The 24,827-nt window shown below is 36.4% G+C and overlaps 1 protein-coding gene across 1 annotated transcript in view; it reads right to left on the bottom strand.

Moving 5' to 3' along the window:
- NEB (nebulin) overlaps positions 1–24,827 on the bottom strand; it is a 227,111-nt gene that overhangs the window by 122,190 nt on the left and 80,094 nt on the right. Inside the window, 22 exon segments of the mRNA XM_032222196.1 lie at positions 85–189; positions 1,103–1,306; positions 2,489–2,800; positions 4,451–4,558; positions 4,732–4,836; positions 6,030–6,233; positions 6,737–7,048; positions 10,453–10,560; positions 10,994–11,098; positions 12,261–12,464; positions 13,000–13,311; positions 13,955–14,062; positions 14,783–14,887; positions 16,192–16,395; positions 17,625–17,936; positions 18,499–18,606; positions 18,696–18,800; positions 19,450–19,653; positions 19,891–20,202; positions 22,934–23,041; positions 23,123–23,227; positions 24,226–24,429. Coding sequence (XP_032078087.1) covers positions 85–189; positions 1,103–1,306; positions 2,489–2,800; positions 4,451–4,558; positions 4,732–4,836; positions 6,030–6,233; positions 6,737–7,048; positions 10,453–10,560; positions 10,994–11,098; positions 12,261–12,464; positions 13,000–13,311; positions 13,955–14,062; positions 14,783–14,887; positions 16,192–16,395; positions 17,625–17,936; positions 18,499–18,606; positions 18,696–18,800; positions 19,450–19,653; positions 19,891–20,202; positions 22,934–23,041; positions 23,123–23,227; positions 24,226–24,429 — 3,954 coding nt within the window.

Below are 24,827 nucleotides of genomic sequence, written 5' to 3'. Positions count from 1 at the left end.
AATCAATTTGTTCAAACAGTCATATTAGTTCTTGTAAAGTTAAAACAACCCCATAAATTATTAAATATTCAAACAATCTCTTACATGGCTCATATTTGCAGCATTTGCCTTGGCCAGCAGAATTTCTGGGGTATCTGGCATGACATTGATTTTGATTTTATCAGTATCCCATGCTTCAGTATATAATCGCTGTGAAGGAATAAGGGGAAAAAATGTTTTATTTTTTTTAGCCTATAGAAAATTTGAATTGAAACAGAATGTGTAACTATAACATTAGAAAAATTCATATTCATTAAAAATATTATCTAAAATTTGTAATGAAACACAATGAGTGAAATTTCTATTTTAATGTATCATGCTTCAAAGTCATATGTACCATATGGTAAACTATATTTTCCAGACATTATTAAAACATTTTTTTCTAGTTCAGATTTTCTGGCTGAACATGTTTAAAAGAACTCCTGTGTTTCAGACCCGAGAACTCAACTTTATCAAGGAAAATCAACAAAGAGCATCTGAATTCTCCAATGTTCTTTAAAAAAAAAAAAGATTTTCAATACATCAAAACAGCATCCAAATCAAAACTTGACTTTGGTAGAAACTCCTTAAGATACTTTGATTCTTATGCCAAAAATTGCTACAGGTTTTGAGAGATTAGTGGATTTTGTGATTTATTGCAAGTACAATTCCGTGATTTCAGCTCATTTTTCATGGGGCAGCAATCCCTTCTTTGTCTTTACATTCCTATGCCCATGCTGCTATTTTTTCCTCTTAACTGTGATATTCTGTACTATTAGTTTTTCAATGTAATCAATAGTCACACTGGCTGAAAATTATGAGAGCTGCAATCTGACTGGTTTGAAAGTCCAATTTCTTAACTAACAAAGTAGTTCGTTGATCCACCAATGATCAGTGGTGGAGAGCTTTCCTTCCCTACGTGTATTCAAGCAGAAACTAGAAAGACGTCAGTGAAGGATGATTTTATTTGGATTTTGGCTCTGAACAGGCTAAATATATCCTAAATTTAGGATGTGATCTTTCCATTTCCTAAGCAAATTATTGTCTGTTATGGAAGATTAGCTACTTTGTTCAGAAAACCTACCTTACTCATCATCTCAGCATTATGCTTTGCTAATTCTACATCCCAAGCATCTGTGATACAGGTAAATTTCATTTGATTAGGTGGTTGCCGATATTTGTTTTCACTTAGGATTTCTCCAGCTCTCTTGACATGTTCAACATTCAGTGAACCAAGAGGCACCCAGCCAATGCCTTTCAGCCATTCTAGATCTGACTTGTAAAGAGCCTGAAACATAAGTAACAATAAACTATTGTTTAGAGAAATCAACCAACATGCATTACAACAACATGCATTACAACATTACAACAACTTTGGCAGGAAAAAAAATTCTGGCTAATTGAATTATGAATTTGATTTTGAAAACTTCTGGTGAAAATTGATCTATGATGCTGAAATTCACCTAAAAGTGACTCAACTGATTTTCAACAACTTTAGATATAATAAAATATAAATAAACATCATGATATGCATATTTAAGGAATAATGATGACAGCCAAAACCATGCTAAGTGTAATGTTGCTATTAACTATCCATTTAGGGCCAATATAATGAATAAATATTTTTTTAAAAATCAAATAATGATGTCGAGTGGCAGAATCTCAACTCCTCTTTAATACATTTATTTGGGGGGGGGGTGTTCAATCCAAAGTAAAACCCAAAACCTAGTCATACTTTAACATTCATAAGTGAATTGTATAAAACAGTTATCCCAGTACGAAGTTACATTATGAAAAATCTGCACTATGCATATAATGTGCAAAACATTTTTTAAAATCCTTGTGAAAACTATTATTAGGTATAAAATATTCTCTTACATTGTGCATAGAACATGTAAATTTTAATGCAAAGTTATTTTTTAAAACTCCAAAGTGAATATTGTAACAGTACAAATGAAAATTAAGAAATCATGAGAATATGAAATTGACACATCTGTGAACTACCAGAGAGAAATAATAAGAAATTAAATATACCTAATAAGATAGGGAATGGAAAAAAAATGGCATAGCCTCTTTTACTTCTGATTTTTTTTGGGGGGGAGGGGGAAGTATTGTGTAAATTGAAACAGTATGCATTGAAATTCAGATTGTGATACACAAGTCATTAGAACGGGTAATATAAAGAGGAAAACTTCCTCAGTATTTAAATATCTCTGTCAGCTGACAGAATGACCTTCCTAAAAAGGACACATGGACAAGTCCTTACCATATCCTGTGTTCCACATCAATCTATATCTGATACTCAAGGAATCATTTGGAACTGCAAGGGCAGGGTAAGGCAGAGTTATTGGGAGAGAAGGAAAGCTTCAAATATTTTCCCACTCTATCCTGCACACAGGACCTTTTAATGAATCACAGACCAATCTCAGTAGGAGAATACCAACGCATCCATTTCCCACCTCATACTTACATCACTCTGCAGATCATAAGCTTTCCTAGCTTGGATTACATCATTCTGATCTGGCAGACATGTCCATTCATGTAGGTAGTTACGATAATCAATATCGCTGACCAGTTTCTGGCAATTCTTTGCTCCCAAGACTGACAGCATATCCACAGGACTGCTATATTTGGTCTTCAGTTTCTCAAAGACTTTCTTATATTCCCTCTCACTCTGCATCTTGGCTACATTTATAGAATGCAAGATTTTAGGATCGTCTTCTATACTACGAGCTCCAATGTGATGGCCCAGTTGCTTGCGATAACCTTCTTTGTATTTGTACTGAAATATGCACAAATATTTGAGTTACCAACACAGAAAAGTACTTGTTCTGAAATTGTTCAGTAATTCAAAAGGAAATCTTACATCATCTTTTTAAAAGTAACTAACATAAATCTTTTCTGTGAACTTATAATAAAATATTAAAATATTCACTCATCCAATTTTAGGTTGTAGCTAAAGACTGATATATTTTAATGGGATTTTTAATCTCCATTATCTGTTTTCTTTTTAAATGTCCCCTTCTGTTTTTAAAACTAATATACTAGATTATATTTATAATCAAGGTTTCATATTGGGGGGGGGTGCTAGCTACACCTCTTAATACACCATCCTTAGTGAACATAATCTGCACTTCCTGCATTGGATGAGGAGAGCACATCTTTCTCCTTCTGTCCTGGCTACTTTTTACAGAGGCATGATTGAGAGCATTTTAACAAACTGCATTATTGTTTGGTTTGGTGGCTGCAGAGAGAAAGTCCATTCAGAGAGTGGTAAGGACAGCCGAGAAGACCATAGGAAGCTTGCTTCCTGTCATTCAGGATTCTGCTTATAAGCGTTATGTGCTTAGAGCTCAAAGCATTGTTAGAGAACCCACCACCCACTTCACAGTCTTTTTCTATTGCTTCCCTCTGGGACAAGGTTTCAAAGTATTTCTAGCAGGTCTACCAGATTCTGTAACAGCTCTGTTCCCTACGCCATCCGTCTGGTAAACTTGCAAGATTCATTTTTCTCGCCATGTACTTGTATACATCTGAACTAGACTGTGTTGTTTCTTCATGTCATATAATATGTCTGGGTATAATTTTGTATTTATTGATTTATTTTGTTTATGCAGTATATATATTGGAGGTGGTGACCCTTTGAGAGCTGTATGCAATGAAATTTCATTTAATGTATGCCAATTAGTGTACATTCAGAGTGACAATAAAGTTATTCTAAGTCTATTAATGATTTTCCTTATCAAGTTTGAAATTTGTATTTGGCAGGTAAAATCCTTTTCTATCTATAGTTCACTGAATTCATAGGTTTAAAACAGCAATTTTAGATAATTCAAGAATTAGTTAGAATATTTACATTTTCCTCCTCCACACAGATTAAAATGTGCAGATAAATATCCACAAAATTAAAAGGTTTTTCTTTCATTCTGTGCCACTGAAGCAATGTTCACATGAACCAGAAATGCAGATACACCTTGGATTTGGAAATTTATCCTACAGTAATTCTTCTAAATTTATTGTTTAGATTTACAGCTGCTCATTTATCAAATTATTATCTATCTCTCTTCTCAGGTTTATTCTCAGCTGCCTGTACAACAGCTGAGATTTTTCTGGCATTATTTTGGAAAATTTGCTTACTTACACCATGTGTTTATTTATTACAAGTTATTTTATTCTGCTCCAGTCATTTTGACTCAAAGCAGCTTACAAGCAGGGACATAATTCCTCAGAAAGAGCTACAACTATTCCCTCTGATTTTGAAATTCACAGTATGAATTCCTTCCCATATAAATCTGCTTGGGGAAATCTGAAATACTTCCTGTAATAATTTTTATGTTCAGTAGGATATAGAGTAAGTTGTGACTTGCTGTTTTTCAAAACATTTCCTTTTTTAAAAAATCATTACTATTTCTGGAGTCAAGTAGCCACTTACATCACTGGCAATAGCTCTTGAAGCCTTGGCAGCTTGAATTGGAATGGCATCAAGACGCAGGTCATAGCCATCCTTCTTTGCATCCTCCATGGCCAATCGGTACAATTTCTACAAAAAAGAAGAAAATGTTAGTTTCACTACTACAAAAAGAAAACAAAACATTCTATACCTTAGCAGAATCTTCACAGGACCCCAGACCCTGTAGGAAATGTTGCCATTGCCTGCAAATCCTTGAAGGAGACCCAGTTGGTCTAATGACTTTTACTATTTCATATACTCACCTGACTATAGTTCAATTTATTGAACTTCGCTAGAACAATTTCTGGCGTATCAGGCATGACATGGATTGTGCGTTTATCAGTATCCCAAGCTTCAGTATACAGCCTCTGCAGAACAGAATCAGAAAGAAACTTAGCACAAAATGATGGCTATTTACAAGTCCTCCATGCATCTGGCTGTTGCAGCATTGAGACTGCCTTCTGAGATCAAATTAAAAATCTAGTGAATAGAAAAGACACCACTTAGAGCAAGTATAATGTATTAATGCAGGGGTCTCCAACCTTGGCAACTTTAAGACATGTGGACATCAACTCCCAGAGTTCCTCAGCCAGCTGCATTAATGTTTAGACCTCATATTCCCCTGCATTAGTGGTTAGGACTCATATTCCAGAGGAAAATCCAGATTCAATATGTTGTTCAGTCAGGACTGTGTGTGAAGTTTGACATTTGTTTTACTTCAGTTTTATCCTTCTTTTAGATTTGTTAGATAAACAGGTATCAATCACATTTTGTTCCATATCCCTGGCTTCTTACAACTTGTCAGATTTGTAAATATAACTACTAAAAGTACCAGCTGGAAATTATGGAAATTCTCATTCAAGCAAATGTAGATGGCATCAATTTATGGAAAGACAGTTTAAAGTTCTGTGCAGCAGAATAGCAATAGCAAGAGCAGTTAGACTTATATACCGCTTCATAGGGCTTTCGGCCCTCTCTAAGTGGTTTACAGAGTCAGCATATTGCCCCCAACAACAATCCGGGCCCTTCTATATGAAGGTCATAACAGTTTGTGGATGGTATATGATATAAACAGTACTTATCCCCAAGAATTAGTATCTTAAGGGCTACATTATTTCATTTAAAAAGTTATCTCAAATAAGTATATGGATGAGATAGAGAGTACAGAAAGCGGGGCATTGGACTACTTGACCTATAAGGTCCCTTCCAAATCTGTTAATCGGATAAGGATGAGGATGATAATAATGATAATGATAATGATTAAAATGAAAATAATAATGAAAATGATAATGATAAATGGAAATCACTGGGACTTTACATTAATTCTGACCTTTTAAATTTTATTTGGAATCACTAAATATCTTTAAATAGCTATAATAAGGTAAGGTTGTTTTATTAGCTGAAAGAAAATTCTCATATTCATATTTCAAAGCAGCCAATATTTCAGTTATGAAGTTTGAAATACAATTTTTAAATCTATGGAAAATGGAAATTATTGGACAAATTGCATTATTTTTTCAAATATTATTCAGCAAGCCAATCTTTTTTAGCTTAAATTCACCTTGTTCATGGTTTCAGCATTATGCCTGGCCAATTCCATTTCTAGAGAATCTGTCACACTGGTGAATTTGAAATTCTCTGGAGGTTGACGGTACGTCTTTTCACTCAGGATCTCTCCTGCTTTCTTAGCACGCTCAACATCCAGTGAACCAATAGGGACCCAGCCGATACCTTTCATCCACTCAAGGTCCAGTTTGTAGCAATTCTGTGAATTAAACGTTCATTAGAAAGGTAGTTTTGTATTTTTGGAAAAACAATTGGATCTAATGACATTTATGACACATTGTGTTCATGTTGATGAAGGAAATGTAAAAAAACCATGAAACTTGAAAACCATGAAAATATCCAAGTCATGCTCAAGTTAGTCCTAATCCCAGTCTCTGATATAATAATGTGAGCATGTAGGGAAAAAACCATTTGGATTAAAATAATACCAAAAGACACTAATAATATTTGTTTCACGGTTTTCCAGAGTTTTGTATAAGTCTCTAATATACGCTTACAGAAAGAGATAAGGCCATGAACGAAGCTAAAGAGCAACCTAGTTGAAGAGTCTTACCTGCTTATCCATGCATTTGTTCCGGTTAAACAATTAAATTCCACTACTATCAATACTTTGCATTGTACATGCAAGTGGCAGAAATGTGCCTGAAATATTATAGTTTCCCCTATCTCAACTTATATGATCGAAGGTGAAATTATACTCACATCACTCTGCAGATCATAAGCTTTTCTAGCGTGGATGACATCATTTTGATCTGGGAGGCATGTCCACTGGTGCAAATAATTACGGTAATCAATATCGCTGACCAGTTTCTGGCAATTCTTTGCTCCCAAGACTGACAGCATATCCACAGGACTGCTATATTTGGTCTTCAGTTTCTCAAAGACTTTCTTATACTCCCTCTCACTCTGCATCTTGGCTACATTTATAGAATGCAAGATTTTAGGATCGTCTTCTATACTACGAGCTCCAATGTGATGGCCCAGTTGCTTGCGATAACCTTCTTTGTATTTGTACTGAAATAAACACATATAGTTTAATCACATATTAAACATTACCTGGATTGCGTAATTATTAAGCATGTTTAAAAAGGGAAATTCCCATTATTATTGTAAATTCCCAAAATTATTAAATAATTTTGTGAATCTTTTTCATTGAGTTGTATCTTGATTATTAGAAAATGGAATTTCTCATTTAGTTCATAGTTGAAGGACTAATTTAACATGGTTAAACAGGCATCGGGGGAGGATCCAACGTTGCGATGATACGGACATGTAGTCTCGATGCTCCGAGACCGCAGCCAATACTTTTGCCTCTGGGTGGTCCAATCGGACCTAAACCATCCCGCAGAGATGGTGAACTGGAAGAATACGTCTTGCTGATCTTAGGGACATCGCAAAGTCCCTGATCGAGGCAAGAGAAGTTCTTCAAGCCAGCGACAAAAAATCCAGCCAAGGCTGATGAAGTCGGGGCAGCTCCAAAATGGAACGATACGGAAAGAGAAAGTATTTCCAGCTGGTGAGGAATTTTTACCGTTTTAAAAAGAGACTGCCTATAAAAAACTTACAATTAATTTAAATTGGAGAACAGAAGAAATAAGCGGTGGAATTAAATTTTGAATGGTTTTGGACAGTGGGTTATCTGACTTTTTAAATGCTATCTTCATGGATGGAATTTATGCAAGCCTTTTAAAATGAATGGATTAAGTTTTCTTCTATTATTTTTCTTTTATTATTCTTTGTAACCTACGGACTAAAATCCTCCTCTTTCATTACTGTAGATGTTCTTCTAGCTCATTCAAGAATTGGACTTTTTTTAAAAAATTGAAATACAAAAAAGAAACAAAAAGAAACAAAGAAAATTGCAACAATTACGCTGCTACTCGGTAGCTGGAAGGTTTATATATTGGAAACAAAACATTCTTGTTTTTCTCACTGATTATCCTGGCTTGGCACTCCAAGGTCTTGCTGCTTGTTTATAGAGAGTGATAAGAAGAAAAGCATACAGATGTTTGAAGTATATCTTTAACCAGAGAAAAGTGAAAATAAAATGTTATTGTCAATCTATGCTTAATCTTATTAACCTTCCAAGCTAGAGCAGCAGTGTTTGTTACTTGGAGATAATGGCACAATTTCAACAGCAGAGAGAAACTTTAAGTCTGCAAAAGATATTTTCAGAAATACAGAAATTATCAAATACATATGAGAGGATAGAGAAGAAGCGAGAAGACTTAGAGCATCTAACAGCAAAATATGATGAAGAAGTTATGGATGTTTATCAAGTGGAAAAAGTGGTGGTTAAAACCCTAAAAATCGAAGAGGAAAATGAATATAAAGAAATTAAATTTGCTGATATTTATGGTGATTGGTTTGTCTCTGAAAATGGAAAGTAGAATACTGAAAGAGGAGCTAAATGGAGGGGAAATCTATCCCAGATGGCAAGATACAGAAGAAGAAAATACAAAAGAATTTATGGATTTAAAGAGAGAAATTTTATTAGCAATATCATTGATAACACTACTGACAATCAAAGATAAGCTGATTAAGGAAACAGAAGAAGGGCATCGAAATTACATGAGAGATTTTATAAGCAAGGAGTTGCTAAGAGGAATCCATACAAAGTTGATTAAGGAGATGATTAGAGCAGTGATCCCCAACCCCCGGTCCGCGGACCGGTGCCGGGCCGTGGAGTACCTGGCACCGGGCCGCGCAGCGGCCGGGGGCCATGATCGCTGCAGCGGCCGGGGGCCATGATCGCTGCAGCGGCCGGGGGCCATGATCGCTGCAGCGGCCGGGGGCCATAGTTTCTTTCTGTATGCAAATTAGGGCTAACTGGCACAAGGGGTGTTACTGGACCGCTGGTGGCACTCTGACGTCACCAGCGGCCCACCGCCCCCCTGTGTCCAGCGCCGCCCTTCTCATTCCTTTTCAGCGCTTCAGCGCTGGCCGATTCCTGAAAAAAACCTAAGAGCGCCTGCGCAGCTACGTAGGGCTAGCGTAGACAGCGCTAGTAGCGTAGCCTTGCGTAGGCGCAGTTTGTGCTACGCTATCTACGCTAGCCATACTGAACTGCGCCTGCGCAAGGCTACGCTACTAGCGCTGGTCATCGACGCGCTCAGCGGGCCACGATAAAATTATCAAAGGCTGACTGGTCCGCGGCGATAAAAAGGTTGGGGACCACTGGATTAGAGGACTGACACCACAAATGGCAGAATATATGAGACTGTTTTGCTACTGGAAAGATACAGGTTGATAGATGGAAGAGTACAATTTAAAACTAGTTAAACTTAGTGAAATTTAGTGACAATAGATATAGTTAAATAAATAATTGATAATGTTACTAATGTATACAATGTGTAGTGTTATGATAAGTAATAATTAGATATGAATATTGAATGGTACCCATGAAAGGAATATTAGAAATCCTTTTGGATTATATATAAAGGTTAATAAAAAAGAACTAAGAGATGCAGTTAAGGTCTTGATTATTAGGGGGAAAATGTTATGATACAGGATATAGTTAAATAAAGGAGGGATAAGGATAACAACGTATATATAGATATGGGTACAACATAAGGAAACTGTGTGTAAATTGTAAACAGTGATTTGGAAAGGAGGATTAGAAAATTTTTGTTATTAAATATTATGGATGTTTAGCTAGAAAAGGACATAAGGATTCAATGTTAATGGAGGATTTTAGAAATAGTAAATGAAATGCCAGTATGTGGTTATATATTAAATCTTGGTATATTTTATGATGAAGGATATTTAAACAATTATAGTCAAATGAAAATGGAGGTATGATGATGGTAACATGTATAAATATCTGAGTTAAAATACTTGAGTTAATATAAATTATGTTTGTTGACTGTGGAAGAGATGCATGAAAGTCTTTTTGTAACCAACTGATACACTTTCTACAGTATGTAAAGAAGGATGTGTTGTGTTTGTTTTGAAAATTAAAAATCAAAATAAATATTTATTTTTTTAAAAAATAAACAGGCATCATCATCCTCTCTAAAAGCCTGGGTGAAGTACCAAATCTTTAAGGACCTCCAAAATCTAGTAGGATTGGAGATGTTCAAATATCAGGGGAATCATTTTCCAGAGGGCAGGTTCTACTTCCAGGATCCCAATAAATGGCATTGCTAAATCAATGGAACCAGGAGTGCATCAACCCTACCAGATAAAACTGCTTGGACAGATACTATGGGAATCAGATGGTTCCTCAAGTAACCAGACCCTATGCCATGTATGGCTTTATAGATAGCAACCAGCAGCTTAAATTGCACCAAGTGATTTGCTGTTTTTTTCAAAAAGTGTACTTTAAAAATCACTGATATTTATGGAGCCAAGCAGCTGGTTTTCAAAACATTTTCTTTAAAAATCATTGCTATTAATGGACTCAGGTAGACACTTACATCACTGGCAATAGCTCTTGAAGCCTTGGCAGCTTGAATTGGGATGGCATCAAGACGCAGGTCATAGCCATCCTTCTTTGCATCCTCCATGGCCAATCGGTACAATTTCTGTAAAAAAGAAATGTTTGGTTTTAGTGCAATGCAGGTTTTTTTTTGTCCTGCTACACTTGGAAATAAAGAAAACATCCTACACCTTAACAGATATGTTAGATGGAAGTTCTGGTGCAAGTTAGGAAACTGGATTCCCACACAATCTAATTAAGACTCCAAGCCAGAGGTGGCTACTACCGGTTCGGACCAGTTTGGCCAATTCTCTCGGTGGCGCCGTAGGTGGCACCATCTTGTTTTTGGTACATTTTTTTAGTACTGCACATGTGTAGACATGTGTGAAGCGTGTGCGCAGCCCATCCCTGAGCAAACTGGCAGTAGCAGTAGCCGGAATCCACTCCTGCCCCAAGCCTTGCAGTAAATGTTGCCATTGCTTGCAAGTCCTTGAAAGAGACCCAGTCTTCTAGTGTCTCTTATTCATCCTTATACTCACCTGGCTATAGTTTAATTTGTTGGACTTCGCGAGGACAATTTCCGGCGTATCAGGCATAACATGGATTGTGAGTTTATCACTATCCCAAGCTTTAGTATACAGCCTCTGCAGAACAGAGTCAGAAAGAGAGTTAGCACAAAGTGATGGTTATTTATTAGTCTTCTAACTATGCTATTTTCCTTTGCAATTAAATTTAAAAATTTGCAAAAAATTAAATTCATTATTTTGTCACCGTACATTGTATAATTTTGTAGGAAAATAATACCAGGTCTTATACTAATTGTTGCTCCAAAAGATGCATTAGGGTTTATTTTCAGGGAAATATGGTAAGTACTTCTGTCTATTGACAATCTTAACTGGGGCTTATTTGGGGATAGGGGTTAAATTATGAGAATCTTGAATCATGCTATGGCTTATTTTCCGGTTAGGTCTTATTTGGGGGGAAATACAGTATTATAGGAGGAATGGGGTGGTTCAGTGACTAAGATGCTAAACTTGTTGATCAGAAAGGTCGGCAGTTCAACGGTTCAAATCCCTATTTCCTTGTAACGGAGTGAGCTCCCGTTACTTGTCCCAACTTCTGCCAACCTAGCAGTTCGAAAGAATGTAAAAAACACAAGTGGAAAAATAGGGACCACCTTTGGTGGGAAGATAACAGTGTTCCGTGTGCCTTCGGTGTTTAGTCATGCCGGCCACATGACCACGGAGATGTCTTTGGACAGCACTGGTTCTTCAACTTAGAAATGGAGATGAGCACCGCCCCCTAGAGTTGGGAACGACTAGCACATATATGCGAAGGGAACCATTATGCTATTATATCTTAGGAAAACCTGTGTTTAATTAAGAATTAATTATATTATTCTTTTAATCAGTTGTGATTCAAAGACACTAGGTTCATTGTAATCCCTGAGATTTACAAATTAATCTCATAATTAATATCTTGTCCGAAAACTCTGGAAATTGACATCCAAACAAAATAGGAAGTTAAAAACACCAGGAAGGTGTTTCTTTGTAGCAGAAAACTATATAAAAGTCATAACCATCTTATGCTTCATGTGCAATATAAACTGTCTACTTTGTCCAGCAAGAATTAATACTTTTATAGTCATATTATTTTATTTACCTAATTACAGAACAAAAATCTGTGGTACTGGAAAAAACCTGAGGGTAATTTTGACTCTGAATTGTATTTAGAATCACACCAAAGACTACCGGTATTTGCAATGATTATAAAAGCTAATTTGTCAGTTGCGCAGCCAGAATTCACCTTGTTCATGGTTTCAGCATTATGCCTGGCCAATTCCATTTCTAGAGAATCTGTCACACTGGTGAATTTGAAATTCTCTGGAGGTTGACGGTACGTCTTTTCACTCAGGATCTCTCCTGCTTTCTTAGCACGCTCAACATCCAGTGAACCAATAGGGACCCAGCCGATGCCTTTTATCCACTCAAGGTCTGTTTTGTAGCAATTCTGTGAAGTAAAAATTTATTAGAAAGGTATTTTGTACTTTCTGGAAAAACAATTGAATCTAATGACACTTATGGCACATTATATTTCTGCTAATGAGAGAAATGTAAAAAAAAAAAAAACCTTGAAAACCATGAAAAAGGTGCAAGATATAATTCATTTTCAGGAGATTCCTTATCCAGTAAAATAATGTCCCCTGTTCTGGATAAAACTCAAGCATATATCCCATGAGTATGTGAAGAAGATTATCATTTGGGATAAAACAACATCAAAAGTTTAGAAGACACTAATAACACTTGTTTCATGGTTCTACAGAGTCATGTTTAACTCTCTAATGTGCACCTTCAGAAAAACAAAAGACCCTGGAGTAATACATCAGACTAGGTGAAGAGTCATCCCAGTTCATCCATATAACAATATGGGTTAAACAATTAAATGCCACTACTATCGGTATTTTGTACACGTGGCAGAAATGTGCCAGAGACACTGTGATCGGCCCTCTTTCAACTGGTATGGTCCAAAACAAAATTATACTCACATCGCTCTGCAAATCATAAACTTTCCTAGCATGGATGACATCATTCTGGTCTGGTAGACATGTCCACTGGTGCAAGTAATTGCGATAATCAATCTCGCTGACCAGTTTCTGGCAATTCTTGGCCCCCAAGATCGACAACGTATCCACAGGGGTGCTATATTTGGTCTTCCCTGTCTCAAAGTCTTTCTTGTATTCCCTCTCACTTTGCATCTTGGCTACATTTATAGAATGCAACATTTTAGGATCATCTTCCACACTACGAGCCCCAATGTGATGGCCCAGTTGCTTGCGATAACCTTCTTTGTATTTATACTGAAATAAACGGACAAGCGTACAGTAAGACATATTTTTATGTTTCTTTTTGGTGCCTGAACTATAATGGCAAAGTTAAAATTTGCAAAGTTAAGCTATTCAACATTATTGCCAATATTAACTCCTTGAAGAACTGCAACTGACAGTTTATAATCAAATATTAAAAGATACTTCAAATTAAAGGATATAATGCTAGAAAGGTTGCCCTTTTTTTGCCTGAAGTTAAAATCTGTTCCATTTGGCTGAGAAACTAATTCTACAGCTCTGTAGGAACTACACTTTGTTTCACTAACCAAGAAAATTTGGCATCTAATAGCTTCCAAAACTAGCATGAACTGACATAACTCCTGTTCCTTTGGAGAAACTTTCCATTTTTAAAAAAATCTGTGACCAATCTGTTCATAAGCTCTATTGAGACATTCAGCTAAACTGAGGTGGCTGAGCTTAGCCAGGCTGCTTTTTAAGCCAGGCTGCTTTTTAAGAGTTCCTATCAGAGACAGAATGTTTTCTTAATTGCAATACTCTCTGATTTTAAGTTTTGAACTGCAGGTTTATTTTAAATTCCTCAGGGTAGGAAATTCACATTTTTTAAAACAAAAACTACTGAAGAACTCATTTTTCTCCCACAAAAATAAAGACTTACATCACTAGCAATAATTCTGGATGCCTTGGCAGCCTGAATTGAAATTGCATCGATTCGCAAGTCGTACCCCTTCTTCTTTGCCTCTTCCAAGGAAAGTTTATATAAACTCTTTATAAAAAGAGAAAAAGAAAATGTTAATATTTATAGTTCTTACCTATCGATAAATAATTCCATAATAGAGGGAGACAGACTGAGTCTAACAATCAATGTAAAAATCTAGCAATTTTTACTAAATAACTTCTTCAAAATTATTTTAGTAAGAAAGGAAACCAGGAATGTTTAGTTCAGATATAAAACACCAAAGTATGTCATCACTCTCCTTGCCTGTGCATTAGACATTACAACTTAACAGTAATTTTTGGGACTGAGGTTCATGCCCATAGCTTTAGTAGACCATACACTGTGTATGCTCTTTTAGACTACTAGTGAGAACAAATATTGGAACTATGACATGGATTCCCACGGACCTTTCTCTCTTCCCCCACCACATCTGTCCTTTCTTACTAGCCTTTCTCCCTCTGCCCTCAGTCCTGTACCCTACTTGCAACTAATGATCCACTCTTCCTCAGAGATCAGTTATCTTCTCCCAGAGAACCATCTTCATGTAGAGCAGGGGTGTCCAAACTTTTTGCAAAGAGGGCCTGATTTGGTAAGGTGAAAATGTGTGGGGCTGACCATTCTTTGAACCATTAACATTAAATGCAAATGAACTATTTTATGAAAGACTAAGCAAATAACTCTGGCAGGGAAAAGAGGCCGCGGGCTGCTCGAAATGGGAAAACAGGCTGCAATTGGTCCCGGGGCTGGACTTCAATCCAATGACCTCACCTCACTGTAGTTGATCTTGTTCTGTCTTGCTAAAGTGATTTCAGGGGTATCAGGCATTATGTGAATTTCTGTCTTGTCTTTATCCCAAGCTTCAGTGTACAATCGCTGTGAAAAGAGGACAAGGAAGAAAATAAAACAGGCATTGGAATGAAATCAACTTGGGTTCTTCTCTAATCCCATTGTTTTGCTCTGAAAGCTCAAGTAGAAATATCATCACCAAGCAGGGCTTCTCAGAGGATGTCAAAAAAAAAAAGTCAAGATGACAGCCCCAATGTGCAATCAAAATCCTGCCTCTTTCTGTGTACCCTGCATGAGCAATGCAATGTCTGAACTTCTGAAGGCAACTTCAGCTTGCCTTCAGAAGTTATGGGTGCTTCAGAGGTGGTATTCAGCTGGTTCTCTCCAGTTCGGACGAACCGGTAGCAGTGCTCACATTTGCGAACCAATAGGGAAGGTAAGTGAATCCCACTGCTGGGGTGCTTCATCACTGAAGACTTTCAAGATGAGACTGGACAGCCACATCAGAAATGGTATAGAACAGAGGTTCCCCAAACTTAGCAACTTTAAGACTTGTGGACTTCAAGTCCCAGAATTCTCCAGCCAGAATGGGAGTTGAAGTGCACAAGTTTTAAAGTTGCCAGGTTTGGGGACCTCTGGTATAGAGTCTCCTGCTTGAGTAAGAGATCAGGTTGGATGACCTACAAAGTCCCTTCCAACTCTGTTGTTCTAAATTCTAAGTTCTAATGCATACAAAAAAGGCAAGTTTGCCGTCCCACAGTTGCGGCTGTCATCTTTCACACATCCTTCATCCCATTTCACAGTTCGGTGTTGATAATTAGTGCAGATTACATCAGAAAGCATTTCTTAGTTCTAAAGTCTACCAAAGAAAAATGAGGCAGTACATTATTGATTTTATAAAGACATTTAGCCATTAACAGCATAAAAGTCTTGTATTTAACAAATGCTGTGCCTGTCGGATTTCATATGTCTTGAAATATGATACTTCTAAGACTAGTTTGATGTATTTGCAGTATTGCTTAAATAGAAGCATTGCAGGTTTTTAGTAATAAGGACTTAAATAAACTATTCTTTTAATTCTAGTATCAAATAAAAAAATTCTAGGATCGAAAGGATGCAGTAGTCCCTTTATGTTCGAAAATATTCTTTATAGAAAAAAGAATGACAAATACATGTGAATAATATTCATAGTAGAATGATAAATGCATATGAATAATATGCATATTATTTAATTATATACAATTAAAGTATTACAAATAATATTTATATTAAACAAAAGGCCGGTACAAAGTTTAAAACTGCCATATTAATTATTACATTCAATCGCTTAAGCTTCTTGCACAAATGTCATTTTAATAGTTACATATTTAAATCAAGCCATCGGTGCTCACCTTATTCATATTTTCTGCATTATGCTTGGCCAAAAGTATTTCTAGAGAATCTGTCACACTCGTAAACTTGAATTTGTCTGGAGGCTGACGATACAACTTTTCACTTAGGATCTCTCCAGCTTTCTTGACTTTTTCATTCTCCAAGGAACCAATAGGGACCCACCCAATGCCTTTCAACCATTGAAGATCAGTCTTGTAGTAATTCTGTGAAGCAGAACATTAAAAAGGGCACTTAGACAAAACTGAAGGTTTAACAGCCCAAAGTTTTGTCTTTGATCCTATGCGCTACACCAAGTTCATTGGCCTTATAATTTTTATGGTCCCCAATTAAGTGCGTTAATAATTGAATTTTATTTCTTCTCTTTTAAGTTAGCTTATAAATTGAAACTCACTACTGGGTATGTTAACACAACAGTTATGTTTATACTTCCTTTAAAATACATCCCATCACCTCCTCACATCCTTGTAATGACAAATGTCTTTAATAATAATACTTCATTTATGTATTTATAACACTAACCTTATGTTAGACTTTTGATCCCCAACTGTGTTAGGCTGATGTTCAGATTTGAAACATTGAGACAACGTTGTAATCACACACAGTTACTACTGTGAATGTCTTTTGACATCAAAGCAAAAGAAAAATAGCCACGAAAGAAAAATTCCATCTCTTAAATTGCAAATTGATCAGATACTCTGAAGCATTTTTGGAAAGCATGTTTCTCTCCACTAGCGTCTCATTATTTTTAAATTTAAATAATGTGTTTTTAGTACAAATGTTAAAAGAATCAGGGAACCTTGCAGCATATGCCAGGTGTCATGTTGGGGGCCCTAGTTAGACTCTTCCATATTTCCATATGGAAGGTTAAAAAAAAAGGTAAATGTTTTCCCTGCCAGCCATTTCCAAATTTAGGGGAAGATGCTCATCTCCAATTTATAGCCAAAGAGCCAGCATTGTCTGAAGATGCCTCCATTGTCATATGACTGGCATGAATATACACTGAAGGAACATGGAACCCTGTTACTTTCCCACCAAAGTGGTGCCTATTAGTCTGCTTGCATTTACATGCTTTCAAACTGCTAGGTTGGTAAGATGGGGCAAGTAATAGAAGCTCACTCCCTCATGCAGTATTTAGCCTGGAACTTCCAACTTTCCAGTCAATAAGCCCAGCATCTTAACCACTTGGATACTGCACACCCTTAATGTTAAGGTTCTATTAATTTTCTGACTTCAATTTAAGTAATATCAAAAGTCAGTAAAGGGACTGAATTTTGGAAGTACAAATATTACTGAGTGCTTCTTCATGTATTTTTAGAAATATTTTCCAACGTAACCATATTTTAATGAACCAATTCTTGGTGACTTTTCCAAAACTCAAGAAATTTGTTCTCACAAATCAGTTCCAGTGAAGTTAAAAGCCATCACAACTTACGTCACTCTGCAGTTCATAGGCCTTCCTGGCATGGATGACATCATTTTGGTCTGGGAGGCATGTCCATTGGTGTAAATAATTACGGTAGTCAATATCGCTGACTAGCTTCTGGCAATTCTTTGCTCCCAAGACTGACAGCATATCTACAGGACTGCTGTATTTGGTCTTCAGCTTCTCAAAAACTTTCTTGTATTCCCTCTCACTCTGCATCTTGGCCACATTTATAGAATGCAACATTTTGGGATCGTCTTCTATACTACGAGCTCCAATATGATGGCCGAGTTGCTTGCGATAACCTTCTTTGTACTTGTACTGTTGATAACAATAACAAGAAGTTTAAAACATAATGTTTACTTACCTTGGGTCCCCTAAGATCTAGAAGAGTTTAAATCAAGTATTGTAATATCTACAATGTCATACAAACCACTTATATTTTTATATGTGGATTTGGATTCATGTTTACTATTTCAATCTTTGATAAATTTACAAGGAGAAAATATAATTAATTCCAATGTTTTATACCTTCATTTCATTTCCTAGGTTGCTATTACTAGTCTCTAATATATATCCACAGAGAGAGAATGAAAAACCATGGAGTAATTGAATCAGGGCAGTGAAGATATGCTCCATTTATCTTTGTAGTTATTTTGGCTGAAAAATTAAATTTCTACACTATCAATACTTCCAAGGAAAACTATTTATGATAGTCCATTTAAATATATCCTGAACACTTATAGCAGTCGCAAAAAATTAGCATAATCAACCAAGCCTCAAAAGAATCCAATTCTTGCTGTAAAGGAAAAGTCTAAAATTATAAGTAACATTGCAATCAGATAAAAATCTGTGGTTTGTATCATATCATGTAATTACATACCTCACTTGCAATATCTCTGGATGCTTTAGCAGCCTTGATAGGAATTGCATCTATCCGAAGATCACACCCTTTCTTCTTGGACTCTTCCAATGACAGTTTGTACAGTTTCTAAATGGATGACAAGTATTGCTTTAGTGTTTTTGAGGGCATTTTTCCCCATCCCTTCTCATAGGTTTGACAAACATAAATCCACTTACATCACTGTAGTTGATTTTGTTCTGTTGTGACAGTAGAATTTCAGGTGTATCAGGCATAATATGAATACTGGTTTTATCTTTATTCCAAGCATCAACATATGTACGCTTAAAAAAAGCACAATAAAATAATCAATATAATGGCTATTAAAACTGAAATATATTCTAATTATGTGTTGTGGATGGAAATTATGAAACCCATTTTATATTGTTAATACCATCATTATAATTACAGAATACAGAAAGCAGTCAAGAATATACGATTGTGTTAGATCCAAAAATTGATGAGAAAGTATTACTTAATTTTTAACTTATTCATTTTTAAATCCAGAGTTGGAAATAAGATGAATATAAATAGATTCAATATTTGTGACAATCTTGTTGCATAAATAAAAACCTAATCTCTTTAGCAAGGAATTTCTTCATCAAGAATTAATCAATAATGTCTTTGATAGGTTTCCAAGGCCATTTCTGATGAGTTCTACTAAGCTCTTATACTGTTCTAGAGAACATATTTTGGCCTAAGATGAGGAATGCTTTGCTGTGTCTTCTGAACTTTCTCTTCAATTCTAAAGAGCAAATGGAAGTCAATGATGCATCTTTAAGGTGTATTATATACTGATATGCATCTTTAAAACTTCAGTAGAACAAGTTTATAACTTACTTTGCAGTCTTATTACAGAAAATATTATTCTATCAAAGTGTAGGGTGTCTCTGTGTGTGTATGTATTAAGAAAGGATCATAGACAAAACTTACCTGATTCATAATTTCAGAGTTATGTTTTGCCAAAGCCATAGGTAAGGAATCAATAGGGCTGGTAAAAGCAAAAGTGTCAGGGTGCTGCCTATATCTATGGTCACTCAAGATCTCAGAAGCTCTCTTATTCTTCTCGGCTTCCAGAGAACCACTAGGAGACCAGCCAACACCTCTGAGCCACTCAAGGTCTGATTTATAATTAATCTGAAGGAAGGAAAAGTTATTAGTTTTTCTGTTTTATTATTCAACATTTTATGAATGTTACTGCTTCTTAAAACATCTCTAAATCTTGAGAAACAATGTAACAGTGAAACTCATTCAAACAAACTGAGTGATTCATAATGTTTTTTCTTAGAGCACAGCTAACATTGAGCAGAAGAAGGTGGTTAGCTTCTATTAAGCATGGCTTTACGTTTGCAAAGTTGCTAAAATGCCACTTACATCACTTTGAAGATCATACGTTTTCCTGGCATGGATGACATCATTTTGATCTGGGAGGCATGTCCACTGGTGCAAATAATTACGGTAATCGATATCGCTGACCAGTTTCTGGCAATTCTTTGCTCCCAAGACTGACAGCATATCTACAGGACTGCTGTATTTGGTCTTCAGCTTCTCAAAAACTTTCTTGTATTCCCTCTCACTCTGCATCTTGGCTACATTTATAGAATGCAACATTTTAGGATCATCTTCTATACTACGAGCTCCAATGTGGTGACCAAGCTGCTTACGGTATGCCTCTTTGTATTTGTACTATACAGAGAGAGAAAGAGAGAGAAAGAGAGGGAGAAACTTTCATCTAGTTCCCCATATAACTAAAAGTGCTAAACTGATTTTTTTTTTCCAGTCAGTTTTGTCACTATATATCAAGTGCTGAGTTCCAACATGACTGGGGTACATCCAGAGATGTCTCTCAACTGAAAGATATGTATGTGAAGGCTCCAACTAATGAACCCAAGCAAATCAGAACTCTGAGACTTAGCTCCTTCTCAAAGGTCTTCTTTTAATGAGTACATCATATGGGCACAGCTTCAAAGGAAAACAAAATCTAAATCTTTCCTGCAGTTACAGTATAATTAAACTAGGAAATAACCCCATCCTCAAGTGTCACTGGTCACATTGGCCAATTGGATTAATTGGTGGGCTCTTCAGGCACTCCTTCCCCAACCTTATCGGTTGATGGTAGAGATGACCTTGGTTCTCATGAGAAAGCTCTTTGTTGTGTCTAGTAATGCATCCCAGCCTCCTTCCCCCTCTGTGTGGCAACTGAGGAACAGAAAGATGGTTCTGTCAGGTTCAGTTCAAAATTGATATTGTGTTTTCCAGTATAATATTTTTTTCTTTCCCATTAATTCTCCATTACTTCCTATCCTTCTTGGTATAAGGGAAGGGAGCATGCTGGGGATAGGGAAGGAATAGAAAATGAAGAGAAGTCTAAGACATCAGTAGCAGTAAGCACTTTTTCTTTTTATTGCAATGATGATAAAGGGCACGGTATTCAGTTTTAAAGAAGGGTTTATTAAAGGTATTATTATTATCCCTATTGATTATTAATAATAATCTAATTAACTATTTAAACCTACATTAATTCAAAAGGAAAACAAGTTATTCCTCCCACCCAACTGATGATCTGTTAATTGGATTGTTCATTATCTGGTGAGTGAGCAATTCTCATTCTTGGAAAACAGAAAAATCTGGCCAAAAATAAGAGAGTGACTTGGGTGTACATATGGCTATATACAACACTGCTGAACAGTCTCCAGGATTGATTTCATCTGTGATTAAGAACCTTAAAGTTGACATGAACACACAAGTATTTTGGTTTGTTGAGAAAAAGATGAAGGTAGAGATAGATATTATCAGCCTAAATCAATCCACTGCAGGATGCAGGCTACTTCAATGAAGGTTATGGATGATAATCCACCACACTAACCCAATACAGATTAATAAATAGATATTTTTGAACTTTCCAGTTTAGGGATGAAACTGACCCAAAATCACCCGGATGGTTTCTGTACCTACAGGAGGATATGTATGGAGTATGTTTAATCATCCTTGAGGGGAGATAATCTCAAATTTAGGATGTTCCTTTTAACTCCAGTAACATCGGCAACATATTAGAAGAGTTATGAGAAATTCTAGTTTTATATATTTATCAAAATGAGATTTCCTTTTAGTCCACAGTACATTTTTATTTATACTTCATATTTCTTAACTGCCCATCTCTCTCAGAGTTTTCATTTACATATAAGAAAACTAAAGTGGATTTAGTTAGATTAAATTAATCTAACTAATAAAGCTGGTTAATATTTTTTCTTAGCAATGAAAGAAATGTGAGATTAGTATTTATTCATTTGTTTGTTCACTTATTTGTTATTCAAGTTAGATAGTTGCCTATCACAAATATTTGTCTTTTAAGTGAAGAATGATTTGAGGCAGTATTAAGTTATAAGAGAGGGATTTAGAATTCCCTCCTTATGATTTTCAAAAGGGTTAAAAATCACCTTTTTATTTTCACTAATCAAATGAGCATTCAGAACTGAAAATGGTTGGTCCAGAAGGAAATTTAATACCTTTAAATTTAAATTTAATACCTTTAATTAAAATGCTATCTTAAATTATTTTATGTAAATGGAAGATAATGATCATAGTTTATATCGGCATATATCCGAAATCTCAGGGGCCGCCACAAAGAAGAGGGAGTCAAACTGTTATCCAAAGCACCTCAGGGTAGAGCAAGAAGCAATGGGTGGAAACTAATCAATGCGAGAAGCAACTTAGAACTGATGAGAAATTTCCTGACAGTTAGAACAATTAATCAGTGGAGCAACTTGCCTCCAGAAGTTGTGAATGCTCCAACACTAGAAGTTTTTAGGAAAATGTTGGATAACCATGTGTGGTTATCTAAAGTTATCAGAAGTGGTGTAGGGTTTCCTGCCTAAGCAGGGGGTTGGACTAGAAGACCTCTAAGATCCCTTCCAACTCTGTTATTCTAACTCTCTATTGAAAAATTTCAATTTAATTGATAAATTAGATTATATTAAAAAGTGGGGGGGCTGTATGTGAGGGTCATCAGAAGTGGGTTGCTAACTGGTTTACTACCAGTTCGCTCATGCTCGTGCGCACACACACGCATAATGCTTCTGCGCACCACTACCACTACCAGTTCAACCAAACCGGGAGCAACCCACATCTGGTGCTCATACATATAAACCACAGATTGGGACCATTATGCCAGTGGGAGAGAAAACTGAAACAAAGCCCCTGTGGAAATCAAAGACCAGTTATGACATCCAAGACACTCATTTACCTCTCCATCAAGAACCAGACTCTAAATCCTTAGCAGTGAATGGACTGCTTTCAGAGGCCTTTGAAAAGTATGCTAGGGCCTCAGTTTACCCTTCCTCAGATTTCAAATAAGAGGAAAATTTAACAAAACACTGCATGCCATTTTTCCTTAAAATCGATAAACAGAGTTCCTTACTTCACTGGCAATTTCTCTAGATGCTTTTGCTGCCTTGATTGATATGGCATCAAGTGGAAGATCATAGCCTTTCCTTGTCAATTCTTCCAATCCTAATTTGTAGAGTTTCTAAGAAGAGAGCCAATGAAAGTTAGGAAAGCAACCCTCTAGAAATGTTTGATTCTGTAATCAAACCAGTATCAAACTTACATTACTCAAGTTAACTAAGTTGATTCTGGACAACATAATCTCAGGAGTGTCAGGCATGATATGAATCTGAGTCTTATCTTTGTCCCAAGCTTCTCGATAAAGTCTCTAGAAATGAAAAACAAAGACTGAATCAATATGTTTCAATGATAAAAATAATTATATACAATTTGACCAGTGGTGGGTTGAAGGTGGTAAGCCCTGGTACGTGCGTACTGGAGCCTACCTGAAGCACCGGATACCGTTCCGGTATGGTGCTCCAGAGGGCCCACCCGCTCGCCTGAGCTCCTTACCGGTCTTTTAAGTCTTCTGTGCTTCAAACACACACCGCGCGTACAGCACCTACGCGATGTTCTGCTGAGCAGCTGGAGCATTGTGGAGGCTTGTGGAGGTGTTAAAAAACACACGTGCATGCTGCACACGCACTGTGCGTGTCCATGTGGACGCTGCCGGGCCCATTCCAACCGTACTGGTTGGAACAGGATCCGGAACCCACCAGTGAATATGATCTTTCACAGCACAGTAAAATATGTACTCAAATAATGCAAAACATTGTGAGTTGTTCTGAGCATGCAGAAGAAATAGTTATGAAAATGCTGCTAGAAGATTCTTTCTTCATAACCTATCTACAAAGTGGAATAGTTATGCAAGAGAGGTTCTTTTGTTTCATCTTTAAATTAAGTAAAGTTCTTTATATCCTCAAGGATGCTCATTTATATTAATTTTTAGAAAAAAACTGAAATCAAACTTACAAAAAAACATTTTTCTGCCTAAATCCACTGAGCAACTTCATTCTTCTTACACTAAATTTTATTTTTTAAATATATTTACCATCATAAAATTTTATTCTTATTTACTTGGAAGCAAGTTCTATTGATCAGGGGATCTTAACTGCAATTTATTAAAGAGAGCTACAATCCTAAAAACAAATTTCTAAATGATCTTGAGTTTGAGTGTAACTTACTTTTGAAGAAATATAGGTTAAGGAATACTACATTATGCTTCAGAATCTATTGCTTTTTCTCCCCCTCCCAATTTCAAGTTATTTTTAATGCTGTTGCCTGTTTCCCCAAACAGCAAAACCCCACAAATTGAGAAACACTCACATCACTTCTATGTTTTGAGTTTTCTTTTGCCAGAACAACTTCCATTGAATCAGGGATGCTTGTGAATTTAATTGTGTCTGGATGCTGACGATAAGTTCTTTCACTTAGAATCTCAGAAGCTTTCTTGTTCTTTTCCGACTCGAGTGATCCTAATGCATTCCATCCAATGCCTTTAAGCCATTCGAGATCAGATTTATATGCAATCTGGCAGGGGAAAAAAGAAGCCATCATTCTATGTTACAAAATCTCTGAAGGTGTTTTGTTTCTTACTTACTGCCAGAGGTGGTATTCAGCTGGTTCGTACTGATCCACCCAAACCAGTAGTGGAAATCACGGGTGGGTCCTCCCTACCCACCCACTCCAGTTGCATGCTGTTCTATTTAGGCACATTTTTGAGGCCGGGCGCATGTGAGGAAGGCACACGCACTAGCAAAGTGCCTGTGCAGAAGGCCGGTTTGATGCATGGAAGGCACATGTGTGCCCACTTCATGCATGTGTGCGAAATGGGCAGGCACACTTGCAGCGAACCAATGCTAAGAAAATGTGCAACCCATCACTGCTTACTGCTCTAGAATTTTGTACATATTTCTTTCTCGTCCAAT

This window comes from Thamnophis elegans, chromosome 1 (assembly GCF_009769535.1).
Source record: "Thamnophis elegans isolate rThaEle1 chromosome 1, rThaEle1.pri, whole genome shotgun sequence".
NCBI lineage: Eukaryota > Metazoa > Chordata > Lepidosauria > Squamata > Colubridae > Thamnophis > Thamnophis elegans.
The sequence above is the reverse complement of the archived record's forward strand: the minus strand, read 5'-3'. Positions and strand labels throughout refer to the sequence as shown.